We start from the raw sequence: 22,060 nt of genomic DNA, 5'->3' as shown, positions 1-22,060 counted from the left end.
TGCCCCACCTCCTAGTCACATGCTGTCTATTCCTTTTGCCAGGGTCTCTCTATCCATGGATCTTCCATGTCTGGCTTCTTGTTATCATTTAAAATATATGTATAAACTACCTGAAAGTCTGCTGATTAGTTCTTTATTTGCTTATTGTTTGTCATATTGTTCTTTGCCAATATCCAAGAGAAGTTCCTTGTGAGCAGGGGCCTTATCTAATTGTTCACTACTTATTTTTCACCATCACTGTTTTTCAGCCATTTTTGTGCAATAAAACCTCTAGGACTCTGGAACGTCCTATCGAGGCTTCTAAGAATGTAACTTTTAGATGAACAAAATATTTAAAAATGAAGCAACTAGGTTGACAAAGTAATCCAAAACCTTAAAAAATTGATATATTAATAAATGTTCCTGTCTATAAACACAGTGTCTTATTTTCTTTGGAGTGAAAACTGTGATCACTAGTGGTAACTATAATCACTCATAAGTTCAGGGTAGTGAAGATCATAAACCATATCTTGAGTTACGTGCTTGTTTGTAGGGGACCCAAGATGGTGGCAGAATAAATAGAAGTGACACTCAATTCCAACCAGGACCAAATTGCAACTACAGCTAAAATACAGAACAATCAACCCGAATAACCAACTGAAGTCTCGCTGAACAGAAGTCTTATAACCAAGGATTTACAAGACTGGAGGGAAGGGCAGAGACACAGAAAGGGTTAGCTCTGCTCCCATGGGTGATGGCTAAGAATCTGGAGGAATATCTCTGCTGCAAAGGCTCCCCCGGAGGAACATGGGGTCTCACTCTCACACTGGGATCCACAGCCCAGAGCACCAGAGCCAGGAAGAGGTGCCCACATAACACCTGGCTGTTAAAATGAGTGGAGACTGTCTCCAGAGAGAAACTGAAATAAGATAGAGACACAGATGCCATCATAAAGGGCCAAGACAAAATCCTTGTTTGCAGTCATTCATCCTGAGCTCCAGCAGGGAAAGAGCAGAGTGGAGTCTGGTGAGAGAGAAGGGGCTTTATGGCTCTGGGGAGAGAGTTGAAGGCTCAGACACCAGGATTCCTGTGCTGAGTCCCTCTCCCATATCACAGATAACATCTCTTGGTGGAGCACTTCCCTCCATATGGCATCAGCCTCGGGGAATGCAATAGCACCACCCTCTGGGCTTCCTGTCACACCACACTACCCTGATGAGGAGTCAGCTGCCTGAGCCAGGATGTGGAGGTCTGGGAAGACTCAGGGGTGTCAGTGACAGAGTCGTGTGGCTTTGGTGCAGAAAACTATAACCCCCGCTTTCTGGTTAACCTGTCCAATGCTTCCCCTACATGAAAGATCCACTAGTCCCATGCTCCCAATTCCAAGCGGCCCTACCTTACTATGCTTGGTCTACTAGCAGAATCTGGGACAGACTGAGTTGTATGGCTCTAGATGGGGCCATTCTTCCCTCTCATGCCAAATTGGAGTATAGCCTTACATTCAAAAAGGCCAAAACCTTGGTTAGTTTGGGCCTCACTCAGATGACTCTGAGACCCTACCCCATGACAAAGATATGTGGGCAACTGTTGAGGGGCAGTTAGACTTGACACATCCTGGGGCTTTTTCTCAGACCCCACACTGGCACTGAATTTGAACCTGTATCAATCTGGTGAATACCACTGGTGTTTACCTGATGACTCACTGAGAATTTACCTCATGCAACTTGAATACTGCCAGAGGATGTTTCAGTAACTAAATCTAACAGGCAGCCAGAAAATGGGGGCAGGATTGGGGAGCCTTGGCCCTTTGCTGATGAGCCTCTGGGCTCAGTGCTAATGGAAGCCAGCCTTAGTGAGCAGTATGGTCCTTCCCACACACACCAAGGCCCAACAGAGACAGCCACAAATGGTAGATTGCATTGTAGCATTAAACAGATTGCCCTGGGCTAGTCACAAACAATGTCTGACGTTGACCTGCACCACAGTCTCTCCCAAGAGGCCTCCGAGCAAACACATCCACTAGCCAGCTCCTGACAATATCAGAACAAGATCCAATGAGCTTCACAAGAGGCATATGCTGAGTGAGATCTCAGGAAGCACCAGATCCTGCTGAGGCAAATTTCACTTCATGCGGTAAGTACCTGTGCAACAACTTGTACACTGCAGTCAGGGTCCATCTTCACAGTCAGCAAGCCTGAGGGTCAACCCCATATACAAATGGGGCAATAGCAATCAAGACTCAATTACAGGTTATCATTTAAAATAGAAGGCGAAATAAAGAGCTTTCCATACAAGAAAAAGTTAAAGGAGTTTATTAATACCAAACCAATATTACAAGAAATGTTAAAGGATTTTCTTTAAGAAGAAGAATTTTTTTAAGATAAAAAAAAAAAACCAGAGGGACATAGTTATAAAGAATAAAATAGTAATAAATACATATTTACTTATAATCACTTTAAATGTAAATGACTTAAATGCTCCAATAAAGGATATAGGGTAGCTAAGTAGATAAGAAAGCAAGATCCATTTACTATTATATGCTGTCTACAAGAGACCCACTTCAGAATGAAAGATATACACAGACTACAACTGATAAGATGGAAAAAGATATTTCATGCAAATGGAAATTTAAAAATAGCTGGGGTAGCGATACCATACCAAACAAAATAGACTTTAAAACAGAGTTTACAAAAGGAGATAAAGAAGGACAGTACATAACGTTATAGGGAGCAATCCATCAAGCAGATAAAATCCTTGTAAACATAGGGGAACCTAAATATATAAAACTAATCTTGATAAGTAAAGGAGAGATCAACAGTAATACAGTCATAGTAGGGACTTTAACACCCCATTGTCATCAATGTATGGATACTCCAGTCAGAAAATCGAAAAGGAAATACCAGCATAAAGTGACATATTAGATCCAATTAATTTAATTGACATCTTCAGAGCATTTCACCCAAAAGTAGTAGAATATACATTCTTTTCAAGTGCACATAGAACATTTTCTAGGTTAGACCACATACTAGTACTCAAAACAAGTATAAATAAATTTAAGAAGATTGAAATAATATCAAACATCTTCTCTGACAATAATAGTATAAAACTATCAATAAATTACAAGGGAAAAACACAAAAATGCATGGAGGCTAACTAATATTACTAAACAGTGAATGGGTTAACGAGATCAAGGAAGAAATCAAAAAATACCTTGAAACAAATAAAAACAAGAACACAACAACCCAGAATCTATGGGAAACAGTGAAAGCAGTCTTAAGAGGAAAATTCAGAGCATTATAGGCCTAGCTCAAAAAAAAAAAAAAAAAATGAGGGAGAGAGAGAGAGAGAGAGAGAGAGAGAGAGAGAGAGAGAGAGAAAGAAAGAAAGAAAGAAAGAAAGAAAGAAAGAAAGAAAGAAAGAAAGAAAAAAGGAAAGAAAAGAAAAATCTTAAGTAAACAACCTAACTTTCAACTTCAAGGAACTGGAAAAATAACAACAAACAGAGCCCAAACTGAGCAGAAGGAAGGAAGTAATAATAAACAGAGCAGAAAGAAATGAAATAGAGTCTAAAAATTCCAAAAAATCAATGAAACCAAGAGATAGCCCTTTAACAAAATGAACAAGACTGATGACCCTTTAACCAAACTCATCAAGAAAAAAAGAGGACCCAAATAGCTAAAATTAAAAATGAATGGCACTGACACATAAACAAAAATTCTAAGAAAATATTACAAACAACTATATGCCCAAAATGGGATAACCTGAATGACATGAATAAATTCCTAGAAATGTATAATCTTCTAAACTGAATCAGAAAGAATCAGAAAACCTGAATAGATCAATTACAACTAATGAAATTGAAGCAGTAATTTAAAAATAAACACATACACTCACAAAAGGAAAAAAAAAAAAAAAAAAACAACCTCCAAACAAATAAAAGTTGTGGATCAAATAGCTTCACAGGCAAATGTTACCGAACTGTCAAAGAAGCACTAACACCTATCCTACTCAGACTTTTCCCAAAAATTCTAGAGGAGGAAAGACATTTAAGCACGTTTTTATAAGGCCAGTATTATTCTAATCCCAAAACCAGATAAAAAGACTGCAAAGATGCCGAAACCGGTTTGGCTCAGTGGTAGAGCGTCGGTCTGCGGACTGAAAGGTCCCAGGTTCGATTCCGGTCAAGGGCATGTACATTGGTTGCGGGCACATTCCCAGTGGGGGGTGTGCAGGAGGCAGCTGATCGATGTTTCTCTCTCATCGACATTTCTAGCTCTCTATCCCTCTCCCTTCCTCTCTGTGGAAAATCAATAAAATATATATTAAAAAAAAAAAGACTGCAAAGAAAGAAAATTATATGCCAATACCCCTGATAAACATAGATCTAGATACTAATATCCTCAACAAAATATTAGCAAACCAGATCTAGCAATACATTAGAAAGATCATACATCAATGGTGAAGGAGTAGGTGGATTTTTCTCACACCTCGTCCCAGAACCAAACTGCAATTAAAACTAAACTGGGGAATATTCACCCTGAATTAGCAACTGAAGACTAGCTGAAGAGTAGACTTTCAATAAGAAAGGGCAGAAACCACTTGGAGACTGGCAGGAAGGGCAGGGTCACAAGAGGAGCTGGCCCAGGTCACAGGTGTAGAAGGCGAAGGGTGAGGAGAGCTATGCTGCCTGTTGGGGGTTGCCCCTGAAAGGAGAGAGGCCTGGACCTCAGGTTGGGCTCTCCAGCCCAGACAGCCAGAGATGGAAAGAGCCACCCACTTGTCATCCAGCTGTAGGGCTTCCATCCACTAGGGAGAATCTGAGCCTCCTGGAGACAAAGCCGCTTTATTTTAAAAAGGCTGTTGCACAGAATTTCCACTCCCAAAACACTCACCCAGGTATTGGCAGAGGGAGGGTGGTGTGTACCGAAGTCACCTGAGGAGAGACTGGGGTAGAAGGAATCTGGGGACAGTGGTAGAGGATACCTGTGCTGGGTCATCGCCCCTGATATCACAGCAGCCATTTTTCCTGAGAGGTGCAAAACCCTCCCAGCAGCAGAAGCTTGGGGAAAGGCAAATGCCATGCCCCCTGGTATACAGCTCACACCCCTTACCCCCAAGGAATCCCGCTTACCCCACTCTTTGGAATCCAGTGTACACTAGCCTGCATTTCAAACCCTGCTGAGGAGGCAGCAGTCTCAGGTAGTGTCAGTGTCTGGCTTTGGGTTGGGGACATGCCCCCCACATTCCCAGGAATCTAGTTGGCACTTCCCTCTCACGAGAGAGCTGATAGAAACTCCGGATTTCCGTTAGACCCCACTGGCCTGCTGAAATCAGGGAAATATTCTGGGACAGACTTACACATGTGGCTCTGGGATGGGGAACACACCAACCATTTTCCCTGAAGTCTGGACATTTTGTGACCTGCCCCAGGTCCCTGTGCTGCTAAAGTCAGCCTAAGAGCTCAACGTGGCCCCTCCCATGGGAAACCAAGCCCAATGGAGGCAGCTACAAGGTGTAGATAGCTTAAAGCTTCAAACAGGGTGCAAGCTTTTAACATTGGCTAGCACAGAAACACCTTCCAGGAGGAACAAAACTGGCATATAAGAAAGTTAGCCTGAAAGAAAGAAAGAAAGAAAGCCTCAAACAACATGAGAGCAGGTTCCAAAGGGAAACCATAGTAGGCACTAAAATCTGCTGAGAAGAGCTTGACTCCCACACCCCCACCCCCACTTCCACCCCCATTAGTTTCTTTATTTTCTTCTTTTTTATTACTTTGGTAATATTTCTTTTACTCTTTTCTCTCTTGTTCCTTTCATAACTCTAATTTTTTTCTTTCCTTTTCTTACTCTAATTTTTCTTTTCTTTCAATTAATATTTCTCCTTTTAATCTTTTCATACTTTTTTTTCTCTTCCTTCTTTTCTTTTTTACTTTTTTGCATTTTCATATTCTTTTTCATATAGTTTTTTCCTCTCTCGTATTTTTTTTCATAATTTCCATCCATAACTTATATGGATCATTTATATTATGAGTTTGGGGACTCTGAGTTCATGATGTTTAGATGAGATTTTTGACTTAGAGTTGATGCTGTAATGATTAAAAATTTGGAGATATTGGGATGGAGTGAGTCTATTTTGCACAGGGGAAGAATGTAAATTGGGGGTGTGGGGGGGCCAAAAAGGCAGACTGTTATAGGTTTAATTGTCTCCAAAAGGAGACATATTGAAGTCCCAACCCCAAACACCTCAGAATATGACTCTATTTGGGAAAAGGGTCATTCCGAGGTAATAAGTTAAAATTAGAGTGGGCCCTTATCCAACATGACTAATGTCCTTATAAACAGGAAAGATTGGGAGATAGACATGCAAGAAGGGAAGACTAAGGGATGAGGCACAGGGAGTGTGATGAGGTGAAGGCAGAGATCAATCAGGTGATGCGTCTACAAGACAAGAAATGCAATGGAGCACCAGCAAAACAACAGAAGGGGGGCGGTGAGGGGAGCTTGGGACAGATTCTACCTCACAACCCTCTACATCAGTGTTTCCCAAACTTTTGACATATGTGTACCCCTTCTATAATTTTCGTAACGCTGAGTACCCCTCGTACTCATGAGAACGTAGAATTAGGCGCAGCTAAGCACAGTGCAGTGCATATCCCCACCAAACTCTGGTGCAACGTGTACCCCCACCAAACTCTTCCCATACCCCTGGGGGTACGCATACCACACTTTGGGAAACATTGCTCCATAGGAACCAATTTCACCAACACTTTGACCTCAGATTTCTAGGCTGCAGAAGTGGGAGACAATACATTTCTATTGTTGAAGCCACCAAGTTTGTTGTATGTCATAACAGCCTTCTGAGGAAACAAATACAATGAGTAATAGAATTTATGTTAGAAATGTAGACACTTCTTTGAAGGTGTACTCAGGCTGAAACTAATGCAAGACTGAAACCAGAGGACAGATTGGCTGAGGAGAAAAACTTGTGGACTTGGTGTAATTAACAAATGAAAGGCTGCATCAGGCACTGCCAGCAGAGCTCTGCGTGCATAAGTAGTAAATTGTCAAAAAGAAGGACTCTCCTGGGCCCAGAGCAGCAGCAGCCAGGCCGGGAGCGGCCAGGCCCAGAGCGGCCGGGCCCAGAGCAGCCAGGTCAGGAGCAGCCAGGTCAGGAGCAGCCAGCCCGGAGCAGCAGCAGCCAGGCCGGGAGCGGACAGGTCCAGAGTGGCCGGGCCCGGAGCAGCCAGGCCGGGAGCAACCAGGCCCAGAGCAGCAGCAGCCAGGCCGGGAGCGGCCAGGCCCGGAGCGGCCGGGCCCAGAGCAGCCAGGTCAGGAGCAGCCAGGTCGGGAGCAGCCAGCCCGGAGCAGCAGCAGCCAGGCCGGGAGCGGACAGGTCCGGAGTGGCCGGGCCCGGAGCAGCCAGGCTGGGAGCAACCAGGCCCAGAGCAGCAGCAGCCAGGCCGGGAGCAGCCAGGCCGGGAGAGAGCAGGCCGGGAGCAGCCAGGCCGGAAGCAGCCAGGCCTGAAGCGGCCAGGCCTGAAGCAGCCGAGCCCAGAGCAGCTGGGTCGGAAACAGCCAGGCCCAGAGCAGCAGCATCCAGGCCCGGAGCAGCAGCGGCCATACCCGGAGCAGCTGATTGTGGAGTGGACCAGAGCAACAGAGGCCAAGCTCGAAGCAGCCAGGCCTGGAACAGCTCGCTCCTCGCCTGCCCATGCCCCAGGGCTGCTTCTCAGACATGGCTGGAAACTTTTGGGGGAACTTGAGGGTCTGCTGAATCAAGTGATGAAGGCTTAGATCTGGATGTGTTGAGTTATTATAGCGCTGGGGTGTTGATCTGTGAGTGCCTTGTGTGGGGTCTGGATGAGGTTGGTTGATCTATTTGGAAGTGTCTTTTGTGTGAAGTGTATCCTTGGGCATGTGGTGGTATTATTGATTTGAGAAAATACTAAGTAATTGATTTACTACCTGAAAAATTTAAGGTTCTGAAAGTTTGGGGTCTCTTGCCAAAAAGAGGTTTTAAGGCTAACACCTTGTTTTCAATGGAGAAAGGGGAGGACGGGCCCTTCCCACCCAGAACAGGTAATCCAATTCCAGCCAGCAGCTATCTTTAAACAATGTGTCCATTTACATTTGAATGGCTATGCCTTTTGATAGCCTAAGGGCAAGTTTACATGTAAACAAGTTTGCTTCTCAGTTCCCAGGGCAGAAAAAACAAGGTTTAAAATTATTAGATTTTAAAATTTATTCTTAAAAATATAAAAGTTTATTAATTAAAAAAAAACCAAGGAAATAAAAAAACCTGATGAACAATATTAACTGTTGATTCTAATAGAATCAGAGATACAGGAGGGGAGTGGACTGACAATTCTCCGGGGGGGGGGGGGGGGGGGGGGGGGGGGGGGGGGGAGTGGTGGATGCAGGAAGAGACTGTGCACCTATGGATGAGGACAATGGGGGGGGGGAAGGGCAGAGGGTGGGGTGGGAACCTGGTGGAGGGGGGAAGAAATGAGGAATCTTTGTAATAATATGAACAATAAAGTTTGATTTAAGAAGAAAAAAAAAAAGCCAACTAGTGGACAAATTAAAATTATAGAAATTAAAAAAAAAAAAAAAGGACTCTCCCAGGAGCAGCCTGTGAAGAAAGACCTGGGCCAAGCCACGTGAGTGATAGATTCCTGTTCATGCAGCAAGAATTCTGACCTTGAGATCTCTCACAGAGGAGGCATGGTAAATAGAAAAAAGGCCAGATAATAACTTGGAAACCACTCTGCTCAGAAACTCATTGGGTTCCCTTTTACTTAAATCAATGTTTGGAATGTCTTCCTGCCCCCAGCTTTGCTCAAATCTAGCTTCCTTGTGAGAATTTCCCTGACTACTCCAAACCTGGATCCACACACATGTATTGAACACCTATGAGTGCAGGGCATTCTGTAGTGACCTGATGGGATGGAAGTGGAAGGCAGGGGGGGGGGGGGGGGTAGTTAATCAAAAGGGTACCTTCCTCACTATCAGTACAAAGTTGTGATGACTCTCTTCTCTGGGCTCATCAAGAACTTGAGGCAGTCACATACTACTTAGTGATTTAGTGTATACTGTTTTACATTACTTTCCAATATTTTAATGTGTAACTGTGCAGTCTCCACAGTAGACTACAAACTCCCTGAGGAAGGAGACAATACCTAATGTGTATTCAGGTATTCCCCAACAGTACTCTCCAGATGAAGAATCTTTGTAGGGTCGTAGTTTGGAAAAACAGATAGAAGTTAAAGAATGGATGGTCGTAAATGCCAGGCAGTCAACAGCTATTCAGTAAATGTTTATTAATCGAAGGACTGAGTGAGTGAGAAATGGGAACTGAAAGGAAGTTCAGTTACATAAATTCACAGCTATTCCAACAAACCCTGAGAATGGACTAGTGGATCCCAGTTAACCTGGAGATGTCTACTAAAACTGTGCCATACTTTTTTTAAAAATGTATTTTATTGATTTTTTTACAGAGAGGAAGTGAGAGGGAGAGAGAGTTAGAAACATTGATGAGAAAGAATCATTGATCAGCTGCCTTTTGAACATCCCCTACTGGGGATGTGCCCACAACCAAGGTACATGCCCTTGACCGAAATTGAACCTGAGATCTTTCAGTCAGCAGGCTGACGCTCTATCTACTGAGCCAAACTGGTTTTGGCCCATCTAGTACTTTTACTGGTAGCTCTGGGAGATGAGGAAGATATGTGTCCTCTTATAGGCAGAGGACATAAAACTAAGTGGGACAGCTAGCATTTTGAATGACATAATCAGGATCCAGAAGACTGCAATTGATTAAAAACATGACTAAAATCAGTTACAATGGTATTTCATAAGGATAAGAGTATATTCTTGAATTCAGGTTTAAAAAATATTTCAAGTATTTACCCCTTGACCTATTCATCTAAATGTTCTCCTGCACTTGTTCTAAGGCTAGAAATACACGAAAGACACACTCTGGCTTTAAGGTACTTACAGGCTTATGAGTGTTGCCAAGGCATGAGATGAGGAAACTGCATTGAGAGCAAGCTTTTCAAGGAATTTTAATCAGTCACACCCTCAGTCATGAAACAAGTGACACAGTTGGCATGGAAGTCAATACATCACATCAAAATGTAGTGAATTCCCTTTCAAATCAAAGGTAGACTGTCTACCTGTGTTGTGAGAAATATTGGAGCAGACAAATTCTTAGGTGTGGTCCAGCCTTAGGATTCTGTAGTATGATGTCAACCCTGCATTATACAAGTGAGGGAAGTGTAGATTTTTAAGTGGTGGAACTGACATGCAGAAAACATTTTCTGTCGACAAGGACTGCGAGGAAACAGGGGAGTAGAGAGAAGCAAAGGATAAGGACACCTGCTGGTGAAGGTTGCCAATCCCAGTTTGGGATAATACAATGTTCCTCATGCTTCCTTGAACAAAACAAACGAGAACAATGATCTGACAGTGAATTGGAACTTATGAAAATTGGGGGAACCATGACAGTGTAAGGTGTCTCTGGAAATAAAGGTCTTGCTGGATAGTGGAAAACAATCATGGAGAACCAGAAGCTGATGCAAGAGAAACGAAAGAGGAAAAATTAACAGAATCTGGTGACTTATTGCATGTGCTGGGAAAGAAATGCAAAAGTAAATATACCCTTGCTGATTTATTGGTTTATGGAGAGAGTGGACAAGGAAGAGAAAGCCTGTAGTCAGGTATCACATAATTATTACTACTGAGGAATTCAAGATGACAGACCCACAGAGAGATGTGCTCTGAGAAGAAATAACAGTTAAGCACAATTGTTTCTTTAGTTCATGGTAATTTACGATGACATTCTCAGAGGTGCTGAAAAGATAAGCTGGAGCCCTAACCTGTTTGGCTCAGTGAAAAGAGCATCGGCCTATGGACTGAAGGGTCTCAGGTTCGATTCCAGTCAAGGGCATGTACCTAGGTTGCAGGCACATCTCCAGTAGGGGGTGTGCAGGAGGCAGCTGATCAATGTTTTTCATCAATGTTTCTAACTCTCTATTCCTCTCCCATCTTCTCTGTAAAAAAATCAATAAAATATATCTAAAAATAATAAATAAGCTCGATTTCCTTGAGGTTGGCCCGTCTGCCCATCAGTGCCCAGATGTTTTTGGTGCTGTGCACATCACGTATGTGTGCTGCTATGAAACAGGAAAGTGCTCAGGAGACCAGCCAACTAGGGTCAATGTTGACTCCAGTACTCATTGGCTAGGTGGTCTTTTAATTTCTGTGCCCCAATTTTCTCATTTGTCAAGTGGACACTATAAGTATTCTTACATATAAAGGTTAGAGAATTAATTATAATAATAGAGGTAATGTGTTTACAGCTATGCTTGGCACATAGTAACTCTTCAATAAAAGTTGCTGTTGCCCTAACTGGTTTGGCTCAGTGGATAGAGCATCGGCCTGTGGACTCAAGGGTCCCAGGTTTGATTCCCGTCAAGGGCATGTACCTTGGTTGCAGGCACATACCCAGTAGGGAGTGTGCAGGAGGCAGCTGATTGATATTTCTCTCTCATCGATGTTTCTCTCTATCCATTCCTTTTCTCTCTGTAAAAAATCAATAAAATATATATATTTTTTAAATTTGCTCTTATTTTACAACTACTATTACTACCACTACCTTAAAGAAATCAACAGCAAAATCTCATTCATTACCTTAAAGAAATCAACAGCAAAATGCTCAAAGGACCTCAGCAAGGTAAAATGTAGTCTAAAATGTTGGAATCTTTTAAACTTGGCACTGCCCAGGATTACTGACATATCATGTCTAAAGCAATTAAACTCTGAAAGACTTGAGAGAATTCCTGAAATATATAGCCCTTTGTCCCAAGGCAGGGCGGGAATCCCTATGAATCCTCCAGTATTATTCTGCCCTGAGGTACCTTCTCTTTGGAGGTCTGCTCCAGTTTCCAGCTAGCCTTGCTCAATGGTTTCACACATTCACTGTTATTACAGGACAGGATTTCTTACTTATTGGGATATACAATTTGGTCTATATACAAATAGCTTTGTTTTATTCCTCAAATCATCTGCTAGTCTGTTATGGATTATGACAGGCATCCCTAAAGAGGAACAATCATTCTAAAAGAATGAGGAAGTGTTTAACAAGAGTAAAGGAAGGAGCACTGTTGATTTAGTGTGTATGTCTTCAGCTCTCTGACACTGTTTCCTTCCTTATAAAATGGGAATTACATCCACTTGGTCAGCTTCACAACATTGGCAGGCAGGTCGATGACTCAGGTCTGCACCTCTCAGATGCATTGCCAGGACACACCCTTCAGTAGCTGGATGACTCACTCCCTTCTGAAAGCCAGCCTCCTGGGCTCATATACCTGCAGGGAGGTTCTCAAATAGGCCCCTCAACAATATAGAAATGCTATAGATCTATGAAATTTCACATAAACAGCTATTTATCGTCAAAAAATAATTCATAGTTTTAATGCCTACTTTCTATAGTAGCAATTATTTTTGCTTATCTTCAGTTAGCAATTAAGATACATGACACACTCTATATTACCACATATGTTAAAATATCCAAATTCACACATTTGGGAAATATACTCGTATATAATATCCCAATATCCAAATTCACACATTTGGGAAATATACTCGTATATAATATCCCAAAATATCCAAATTCACACATTTGGGAAATATACTCATATATAATATCCCAATATCACAATATCCGTTAGTATCCTAATGACACTAAAAGAGTTGAATTTTTCTTGAAGACTTGGCATTCAAAGTCAGAAAGAAGAAAGAAAAAGTTGAATGACATAGAGAAAATAGCACAGAATCAGGCAGATCTGGACTCACAAATCCCAGCTCCACCACTTACGAACTTTGTCACCTGACAAAGTTAATCATTTCTTTGAGTTTCTATTCTTCATCTATGAAATTAAAACACTAGCTCATATCTCCCTGAGTTGTCACAAAGTTCAAATTTAATAGTACAGAATGTATGAAACTCCTAGAATACTGCTCAGCAGCTATTTCTTCTTTTCTATGCCAGAAAGAGATAATAATATGATAGTGCTCATGCATGAGGCCATGAGGAAATAGTTTTACAGTCTCACTGAAATTATAGATAGCCTGTCACATATTTAGAGCTTTTTAGAACACTTGTAGCCAGCCACACCCACAAACAGAAAGAAAAGAGTATTTTCCAAAAAAAAATTCCTGAAAGATATCATTGTTGTGACAGCCCAATACACCTTAACAGAGGAGGATGACCTAAAGCAGACGTACAAAAGAAACATGTTCACTGGGGAGTAGGAATGAAACCTACTCTCTTCCTCACACTCACTGCCTCAGGAAACTGGGAACTTCAAAAGGCAGTTCGGGGTAGAGGTTAGGAGTGCCAATCATGGAATCAGAAGGACCCAGGTCCAAAGTCTGGCCCTTCCATTCACTAGCTGACTGGGAAAGTTGCATACCTCTCTAATCATAAATTTCTTCTTGCAGTTGGTCCGAAGGTTGTGGGTTATTGTTAAGCTGATTAACATAAATTTCTTCTTGCATGAGGTGTTATAGAATGAAATTAAATTCATATATCAGTCTTTTAGCACATAAGAGAGGACTAAAGAAGAAATTACAGCTTAATGATGATGATGACGATGATGATGATGATGATATGTGATATGGGAAGTTTTGCTGCCTAAATTATATAAAGAACTTGGGGTCCTAGGAATTTGAGCCATGTAAAACAAACAAACAAACAAACAAACAAACAAACATCAAATGAAAGAGCCTCTTCCTGGGCTGCCACGGGGCAGCTTCCCATTGATTTACTCCTGCAGTCACTTGGACCTTCCCCCATGCCCTCAAATCATCCTGGCCCAGCCAGAGTCTTAGACAGTCACAGCAACTCCCAGGGGTATGAGGAGTGGAGGGCCCAGCTAAACTCAAACCCACTCCTCAGATGATCTAGAGGCTTTGGGTCAAGGTTTGCATCACCTTCAGCTAGCAAATAAGGTACACGACACACTCTATATTGCCATATATGTTAAAATAGCCAAATTCACATTTGAGAGTCTAGATCTGCCTGATTCTGTGCTATTTCCTCTGCCTCATGCAACTTTTCCCTTATTCTTTCTGACCTTGAATGCCACTGATAAAAGCAGTCAACCAAATGTTTTATTTCCTGTCTTGGGAGCTCTGCCCACGGGAACGAAAGCCCCTGATAAGTGGGATTCTCAAGGCCACATAAGTATCATATCTAAAGAGCACTTCACTAACCACACTTCAGCTCTCCCATTCTGCACCCTCCCACAGCATGTCTAGGCATATTTGTATTTATTATTTTTACATTTCTACCCCTGGTTATCTTAAAATTCAAATGTACTTTATGCTGTTTAACTTTAAAATAAAAGGTCTGAATGAAAAAAAATTTAAGTTATCAAAGAATACAAAGATAACCCAGATGAGAAAGAATCAGATCTAAATATCTAATATATATATATATATATATATATATATATATATATATATATATATATATATATATCAGAGATTGTTCTCAATACCTTCACATGTTCACATGGATCAGTTGGTACAGCCATTCCCTAAACTGTCAGTTAATCAATATTAAATCTTAATTTACTTAAACTATTGTATTTTGTATTATTATTTAAATACTTCTCCCAACCAAGGTAATAGAATTTATGAGCACAGTGAAGTATTATTTTTGAAAGGCTAATTAAAGAAGCCAGTTGCTTAAAAATCTCAATTGGGAATCGAGAATTCAAGATGGCTGCTAGGGTAGACACCTAACTGCAGCAGCACACAACAATTTCAATGGAATACAACTAAAATGTAGAGTGGACATCGCCCAGAGCTACAGGTAGTCGACTGACTGAAAATTCTACAACAAGAAGGAAAGAGAAAACCAGAAGGAAAATCAGAGGAGGTGAAAAAAAGCCTAAGGTACGGAGACATGCTACATGCTGCACGCTCGCACGCACTCGCGCGGAGAGGTCGCAGCCGGAAAGGAGAAGAGGGCTGGGTGCTGCCCGGCGTTCCCTAGCAGGAAGGAAATAAAACCCCCAGCCTGGGCTGAACCCCCGAACCGGCAGCGCTGAGCCCCAAGTTATGGGCCAGACCCTGGGGACCCAGGCTCCAGCAGGGGGAGACGGGGCTGTGAGGCGGAATCCCAGGCGAACAGCGAAAAGCAGGGCCCCCGGAGTCGCGCGCACATTGCGCGCAGAGGACTTAATGTTGACTCTGATGCTGAATTACCCTAGCCGGAAGGAACAGGGCCTCCGGCGGCGCTGAGCCTCAGTCCAGACTGCTCTGAACCCCAGTTCTGGGCCAATCCCTGGGGACCCAGGCTCAAGTAGAGGGAGATGGGGCTGTGAGGTGGAGTCCTGGGAGAGCGGCAAAAGGCTGAGCCCCCGGAGTCGAGCACATTGCTTGCAAGGGAAGGAATGTTGACTCTGATGCAGGATTGCCCTGGAGGGAAGGAAACGGGAGCCCCGGCTGTGTTGGGCCCCAGTTTCGACTGCTCTGAACCCCAGTCCTGGACCAGACCCTGGGGACCCAGGCTCGAGCAGGGGGAGATGGGGCTGTGAGGCGGAATCCCAGGGGAGTGGCGAGAAGCAGAGCCCCCAGAGTCGCGCGCACTGCGCGCAGAGGACAGTCTGTTGACTCTGATCCTAGACTCCCCTAGCAGGAAAGAGAAAAAAAAGCTCCAGACTGGATGAATGCGACAGGGAGCAGGAGCCCCTGCCGGACACCAGCCAACCTGGCGCTGGCAGGGAGCCGGGCGACGGGGCCCCCGGTGAGGGGGGGTGCCCCTGAGCCTTCGACCTCTGAGCGCGGGCAATGGAGCCAAGGCCTTGGGCTGCTTCCTGGGCGGCGCCAACCCCGGCAACAGGCTGGAGCAGTGCAGGAGCCCGCGGAGAACAAAGGGGTGCCACAGGCCAACCTGCTGAGCTCCCAGGACAAGGAGGAAGAAACCAAAGAAGTTCTCAATTGAAGAAATCAAGTGAGAACAAAAGATAGTAAAATTACTTAAGAAAGAATACAAAGAAGATCTTGAAAAATCAAAGACTAAGTCAGAACTCAACTCACCAGCCAACATTGCAACATATATGCGTTTAAAAAAAACGGACAGAATGTTGGAACAGCGGTGGCCAGGCCTAGAGTGTCCAGGCACAAGGCAGTGGAAACCGGGCCCGGAGCAGCTGTAGCCAGAACCAGAGCAACAACAGCCAGCACTGGAGCAGCCAGACCTGGGGCAGTGGCAGCCAGGCCTGAGGCGGAAGCAGCCACGCCCAGGGTAGCCAGTCCAGGAACACCCAGACCCGGAGTGGCCGGGCCCAGAGCAGCCGGGTTAGGAGCAGCCAGGCCCAGAACAGCAGTAGCCAAGCCCGGAGCATCCAGGCTGGGAGCGGCCGGGCCCGGGGCAGCCGGGCCCAGAGCAGCCGGGTCGGGTGCGGCCAGGCCCGGAGCAGCAGCTGCCAGGCTGGGAGCGGCCAGGCCCGGAGCAGCCGGGTCGGGTGCGGCCAGGCCCGGAGCAGCGGCTGCCAGGCTGGGAGCGGCCAGGCCCAGAGCAGTAGCAGCCAAGTCCAGAGCAACTAGGTCAGGAGCGGCAGGGACCAGACCCGGAGCAGCTGGTTGTGGAATGAACCAGAGCAACAGAGGCCAGGCCCTGAGCAGCCAGGCCCGGAACAGCTCGCTCCTCACCTGCCCCTGCCCCAAGGCTGCCTCTCAGACATGGCTGGAAACTTTTTTGGGAACTTGAGGGTCTGCTGAATCAAGTGATGAAGGCTTAGATCTGGATGTGTTGAGTTAGTATAAGGCTGGGATGTTGATCTGTGAGTGCCTTGGGTGGGGCCTGGTTGAGGCTGGTTGACCTATTTGGAAATGTCTTTTGTGTGAAATGTATCATTGGGCATGTGGAGGTATTATTGATATGAGAAAATGCTAAGTAACTGATTTACTATCTGAAAAGGGATTTACTATCAGGGAAAGGGAGGGAGGAAGAGACTGAACATAAACTGCACCTATGGATGAGGACAATGGGGGATGGGGAGGGGGCGGAGAGTGGGGTGGGAACCTGGTAGAGGGGGGAAGAAATGAGGAACCTTTGTAATAATATGAACAATAAAGATTGATTTAAAAAATAATAATAAAATAAATAAAATAAATAAATAAAAATCTCAATTGGTTAGTGGTCAAAAGATGCCTTAGACCTGCAAACAAGGCATTAAAAACATTTAAAAATACACATTACTTTCAGTTTTATACAAAAGTGGAATTCTGGGGAGGGAACCAAGATGGTAGCATAGGTAAACACATGAACTTGCTGTCTCACACAACCACATCAAAACTACAACTAAAAGAAAAAACGAATATCATCCAGAACCACAGGAAGGCTGGCTGAGAGGAAGTTCTACAACTAGAAGGAAAGAGAAAAGTGTATCTAGACTGGTAGGAGGTGCAGAGGTAAAGAAGAGCCAAGATACAGAGGTGTGTGCATGAGAAAACTGGCTGGCAACCGGGTACGCTGTGGTCTTTTTCAATCCAGAGGGAGATACAAACTCCTGACTGCTCTGAACTCCAGTTCCAGGTGAGACTCTGGGGACCAAAACTCATGCAGGGAGAAACTGGACTGTCTGGCATCAGGGCAGAAGACAAGGGTGGCTTTCTCTCAGAGGTGGTCACAGCATTCATTGTTCCTGCAAAGGGCCTCGGAACACAGAGACCCAGGGACCTATCTTGGACAGAGTAGACTGGCAGCCATTGCAATCTGCTTCACTCAGTGATTCCCTGAGAACATGCCCAACCCAATTTACAACCCCACCCAAGCTGTGTGCAGAAGCATTTGCATGTGAATTGCCTGGCCTTTTGCAACCTAACCTTACAAACTGAAGCTGGGTCAAAGAACCCCAAAGCTTTCAAAAGACAGGCTACGGCTCATCAACAGCCTGCCTTGCTTCACAGCTGTGCTTCATCTGGGCACCTCCAAACCCCAAACTAAGAGGAGGAAATTGCAGGTCTCTCTGTAGCTCCTGCTGGGTGACCTCAGATAGGGATTGACTTACCACCTCCTTGGAGATCCAAGAACCAGTGCAATCCAATGGTCAAAGTGAGACCACACCATATTACAACTCTTCAGATCCATAAGAGACACACTCAGTGGGCAGACTCAGTGAGTGCCAAAGTCCCACTGAAGCAAGTCCTTCCCCATAAGGGTGTCTCCAACACAGCAGTTCTCCCATGGTAGACACAACTGGTCCTCAAAGCCAATTGGTCTGGAGGTCAATTCCTCCCAGTGATACCAACAGCAATCAAGGCTTAACTACAACAATAATGTGCACACAGCCCAAAAGGGGTGTACCAAGAACATCCACCTCAGATGACTGGGGAGGCTGAGCCTCTGGGCCCTATAGGACACATAGCACACAAAGCCACCGTATCAACACAGAGAAGCAGCCAAAATGTGGAGACAAAGAAACATGTCACAAATGAAAGAAATGGAGGAAAGCAAACTACAGGATATAGAGTTCAAAACCACAGTTATAAGGTTACTCAAGAATCTTCTAGAAACCTTCAATAAATTTAGTGAGATCTTCCAGGATATAAAAATGGACCAATTAGAAATTAAGCATACACTGACTGACCTTGAGAGCTTGTTTGGAAGTTCTAGCAGGGGAGCGCAGCTACTCATATACCCTTGACCGAAGACCGGTCCTCTCCTCTTGGGGGAAAGTCGTCTTCTTTGACCGAGCGCGCAGCTTCGGGAGGGACGCACATGGATCGGTGAGGGAGGAGGGGGACATTCGCCTAGCCAGCCAGATCAGCCGAATCAACCCTGGCGATCAATGGGGTGACAGATGTCGCAGCCAGATCGCCCTCACATCCAAGCATACACTGACTGAAATAAAGAATAATATACAAAGATCCAACAACAAACTAGAGGATCCCAAGAATCATGTCAAAGATTTGAAATACAAAGAAGCAAAAAACACCCAACTGGAAAAGCAAAAAGAATCCAAAAATATGAAGATAGTATAAAGAGCCTCTGGGACAACTTCAAGCATACCAACATTCAAATTATAGGGGAACCAGAAGAAGAGAGAAAGCAAGATATTAAAAACCTATTTGAAGAAATAATGACAGAAAACTTCCCCAACCTGGTGAAAGAAATAGACTTACAAGTCCAGGAAGGAATCCAAAGAGGACCACACCAAGACACATCATAATTAAAATGCCAAGAACAAAAGACAAAGAGAGAATATTAAAAGCAGCAAGAGAAAAAAATTAGTTATCTACAAGAGTGTAACCATACAACTGTCAGCTGATTTCTCAACAGAAACTATGCAGGCCAGAAGGGAATGGCAAGAAATATTTAAAGTGATGAATAGCAAGAACCTACAACCAAGATTACTCTACCCAGCAAAGCTATCATTTAGAATTGAAGGTCAGATAAAGAACTTCACAGATAAGAGCAAGCAAAAGGAGTTCATCACTGCCAAACCAGTATTATATGAAATGCTGAAGGGTATTTTTTAAAAAGAGGAAGAAGAAGAAAAGGTAAAGATAAAAATTATGAACAACTAAGTGACAACAAATACATATCTATTAACAAGTAAATCTAAAAATCAAGTGAAAAAAATCTGACAAACAGAATAAACTGGTGCATATAATAGAATCAGGGGCATAGAAAGGGAGTGGACTGACAATTCTCAGGGGTAGGGGGTGTGGAGAGTGCAGAAAGAGACTGGACAAAAATCAAACACCTATGGACGAGTACAGTGAGGAGTGAGGGGGAAGGGCATAGGTTGGGGTGGGAACTGGGTGGAGGGGAGCTATAGGGAGAAAAAAAGAGGAACAACCGTAATAATCTGAAAAATAAAGACTTATATTTTAAAAAGTGGAATTCTATACTCTAATCTGTGGTTACTATTTCTATAAATTAGCTGTCATAACTTTTTCCAGTTGGTGTACAAAGGAATTAAGTGTTACATTTACTCACAGTTTCATGCAGTCAGGTTAACGCCTATCTTATGAACACATGGAATTAATTATTACCAATCAGTAAAAAGAACCCCACACGAAATATGGAAGATTCTATAAGATTATTACATTTATAGAGACAGTGATTGTTACTTCTCCTTCATCTTACACTATGCACATTTCTGCTAAGCTAACGTCCTTACACAGAGTCCATGAGAAGATATCTTTGAAAGCACCCGAGGGATTCCCTGATAAAGAATTTTTTTACTTACCATCCTTTAATTTTTTTTGAAAGATGATGTTTCTTGTACAAGAGAACTTTTATGGGAACCCAAATCAATAGACTCACTGAAGCCACATAGGCAATGGAACAGGACACGATCAGCCAATAGTGAGTTTTCTCTCGCGGGTTCCATGAGTTTTGGTAGGCAGTGGCGAACTGCTCCACAATCACGAGCGTGGGGATGGAGAAGGCAGCAAACTCCAGAAGCTCAAACACCACGAGCTTGATGAGTCTTCCCGAAGCCATCTCCGGTTGGTGCGAGCAGCCGCGGGCCCGGCACTCCCCCTCTGACTGTGAGCAGCATATGGACACTCAGATATGAACTAGGATCAAGTTCCTTGTACTTGAATCACTAACCAGTGACTTTATTCTTTTATTGACCCTCCTATGGTTCAGTGATCTTCCAACTTAACAACCGAGGTCTCTTAAAGAAACAGAGCAGTTGTGGAAGTGATCACCTCGAGTGTTTGCACATCTGTTATTAGAAGTCAGATGGACTTCAGAACATGCTGTGAAGCCCTGTGAAAAAAGAGGTATCTTCATGGAGCTTTTATTGCTCCTTTGAGCACAAAAATGGTTGTGTAACAACACTTGTGAAGTAGAATCATCAGAAGAATATAACTTTAAAGTTAAAAGGGAATCCTATCCCCTATTTTTATATCTAAGCAAATACAGGCAGGCAAAGCAAACTATCCAAAACCCGAGTCTTCATTTTGGAAAATGACACCTCATTTTTCTTCAGTGTGCTTGCAAAGGGAGCTTGGATTTATTCTGCTTTCTAACCAGACTTCTTCCTGGTACTTCAATTGTTTATTTGTTCTTACACACAAATTGCTATGTATTTATTTTTATATTTTATTTTTATTTTGCTGGCCAGGAAAATAACATGGCAATACAAACCTATTATCGGGATTGACACTAAGTTACGAGCTATTTACATCTAGCCCAAAAGTGTATCATATGCTTAACATACAATTGTTTCCCTGACTATCCTTCCATAGCACCTGTGGTGAGCACTTTGCAAGGGAGGTGCTGGGGTGTGAGGATGAATGAGTGACAGAGGTTCCTGCCCTGAAAATGCTCACAGTCCACAGGAGAAAACAAACCCCCGGGCAACAAAAAGTAGCTGAGGTCAGAATCATAACCTAAATGCTATGGTAACCCAGAAGAGAACTTCCTCTTTGGGCTGTGGGAAGGGGAGGGAACGAGCAGGACAAGGAGGATGGGTGGCAGGTGTTGGGTGGCAGTGACATTTCAGGCAGTAAAAAGGAGCAATGTGGCTGGAATGGGTTACAGAGTCCAGTGTGGCCGCAGGAAATGAGAAGGTGATGTCAAAAAAGTCAGCTGGTAAATGTCCCATAAAGGATTTGGGGTGTGTGTGTGTGTGTGTGTGTGTGTGTGTGTGTGTAGGCAATGTTTTTCTGAAGAGGAGTCACTTAATCATCTGGAAAGGGGAGGAGTGCAGGTGTGGAGGAAGGGCAAGAGCAACACTAATCTGGAGGCAGGAAGCCAGCTGGGAGCAATGGAGGAGCCTGGTGAGAGATGAGAGCGTCCTCAAACACATGGCGCGGGAGTGCTGAGAGCACTGCACCCAGACACGCTCTCCAATCCTCCCACATGTTTGCTCTTCAGATGGCTCTGTGTACCTGCTGTCAGCCTGGTGCAAGCCAATATTCCTCTCGACTCCTCCATCCCAAGGCCCTTCGCAGATGGGGCCCTGCACTGTCTGGCTCTCAGATGGACCGGGGTTCTGGTGGTGGCTCTGAGAGGTCGCACCTGCTGCCCTCCCACTGCAGGA

The 22,060-nt window shown here is 43.9% G+C and overlaps 1 protein-coding gene across 1 annotated transcript in view; it reads right to left on the bottom strand.

Annotated features, from left to right (window-relative positions):
- The window catches only part of TMEM236 (transmembrane protein 236), a gene marked incomplete at both ends in the record, with an annotated part of 48,072 nt that extends 27,564 nt beyond the window's left edge, over window positions 1–20,508 (bottom strand). The window contains one exon of the mRNA XM_084871358.1: window positions 20,252–20,508. Coding sequence (XP_084727484.1) covers window positions 20,252–20,508 — 257 coding nt within the window. The remainder of the gene's footprint in view (window positions 1–20,251) is intronic.
- Window positions 20,509–22,060: the final 1,552 nt, after the last annotated feature.

This window comes from Pipistrellus hanaki (genome assembly GCF_964339955.1).
Source record: "Pipistrellus hanaki genome assembly, chromosome: 1".
In the NCBI taxonomy this organism is placed as follows: Eukaryota; Metazoa; Chordata; class Mammalia; order Chiroptera; family Vespertilionidae; genus Pipistrellus; species Pipistrellus hanaki.
The sequence above is the reverse complement of the archived record's forward strand: the minus strand, read 5'-3'. Positions and strand labels throughout refer to the sequence as shown.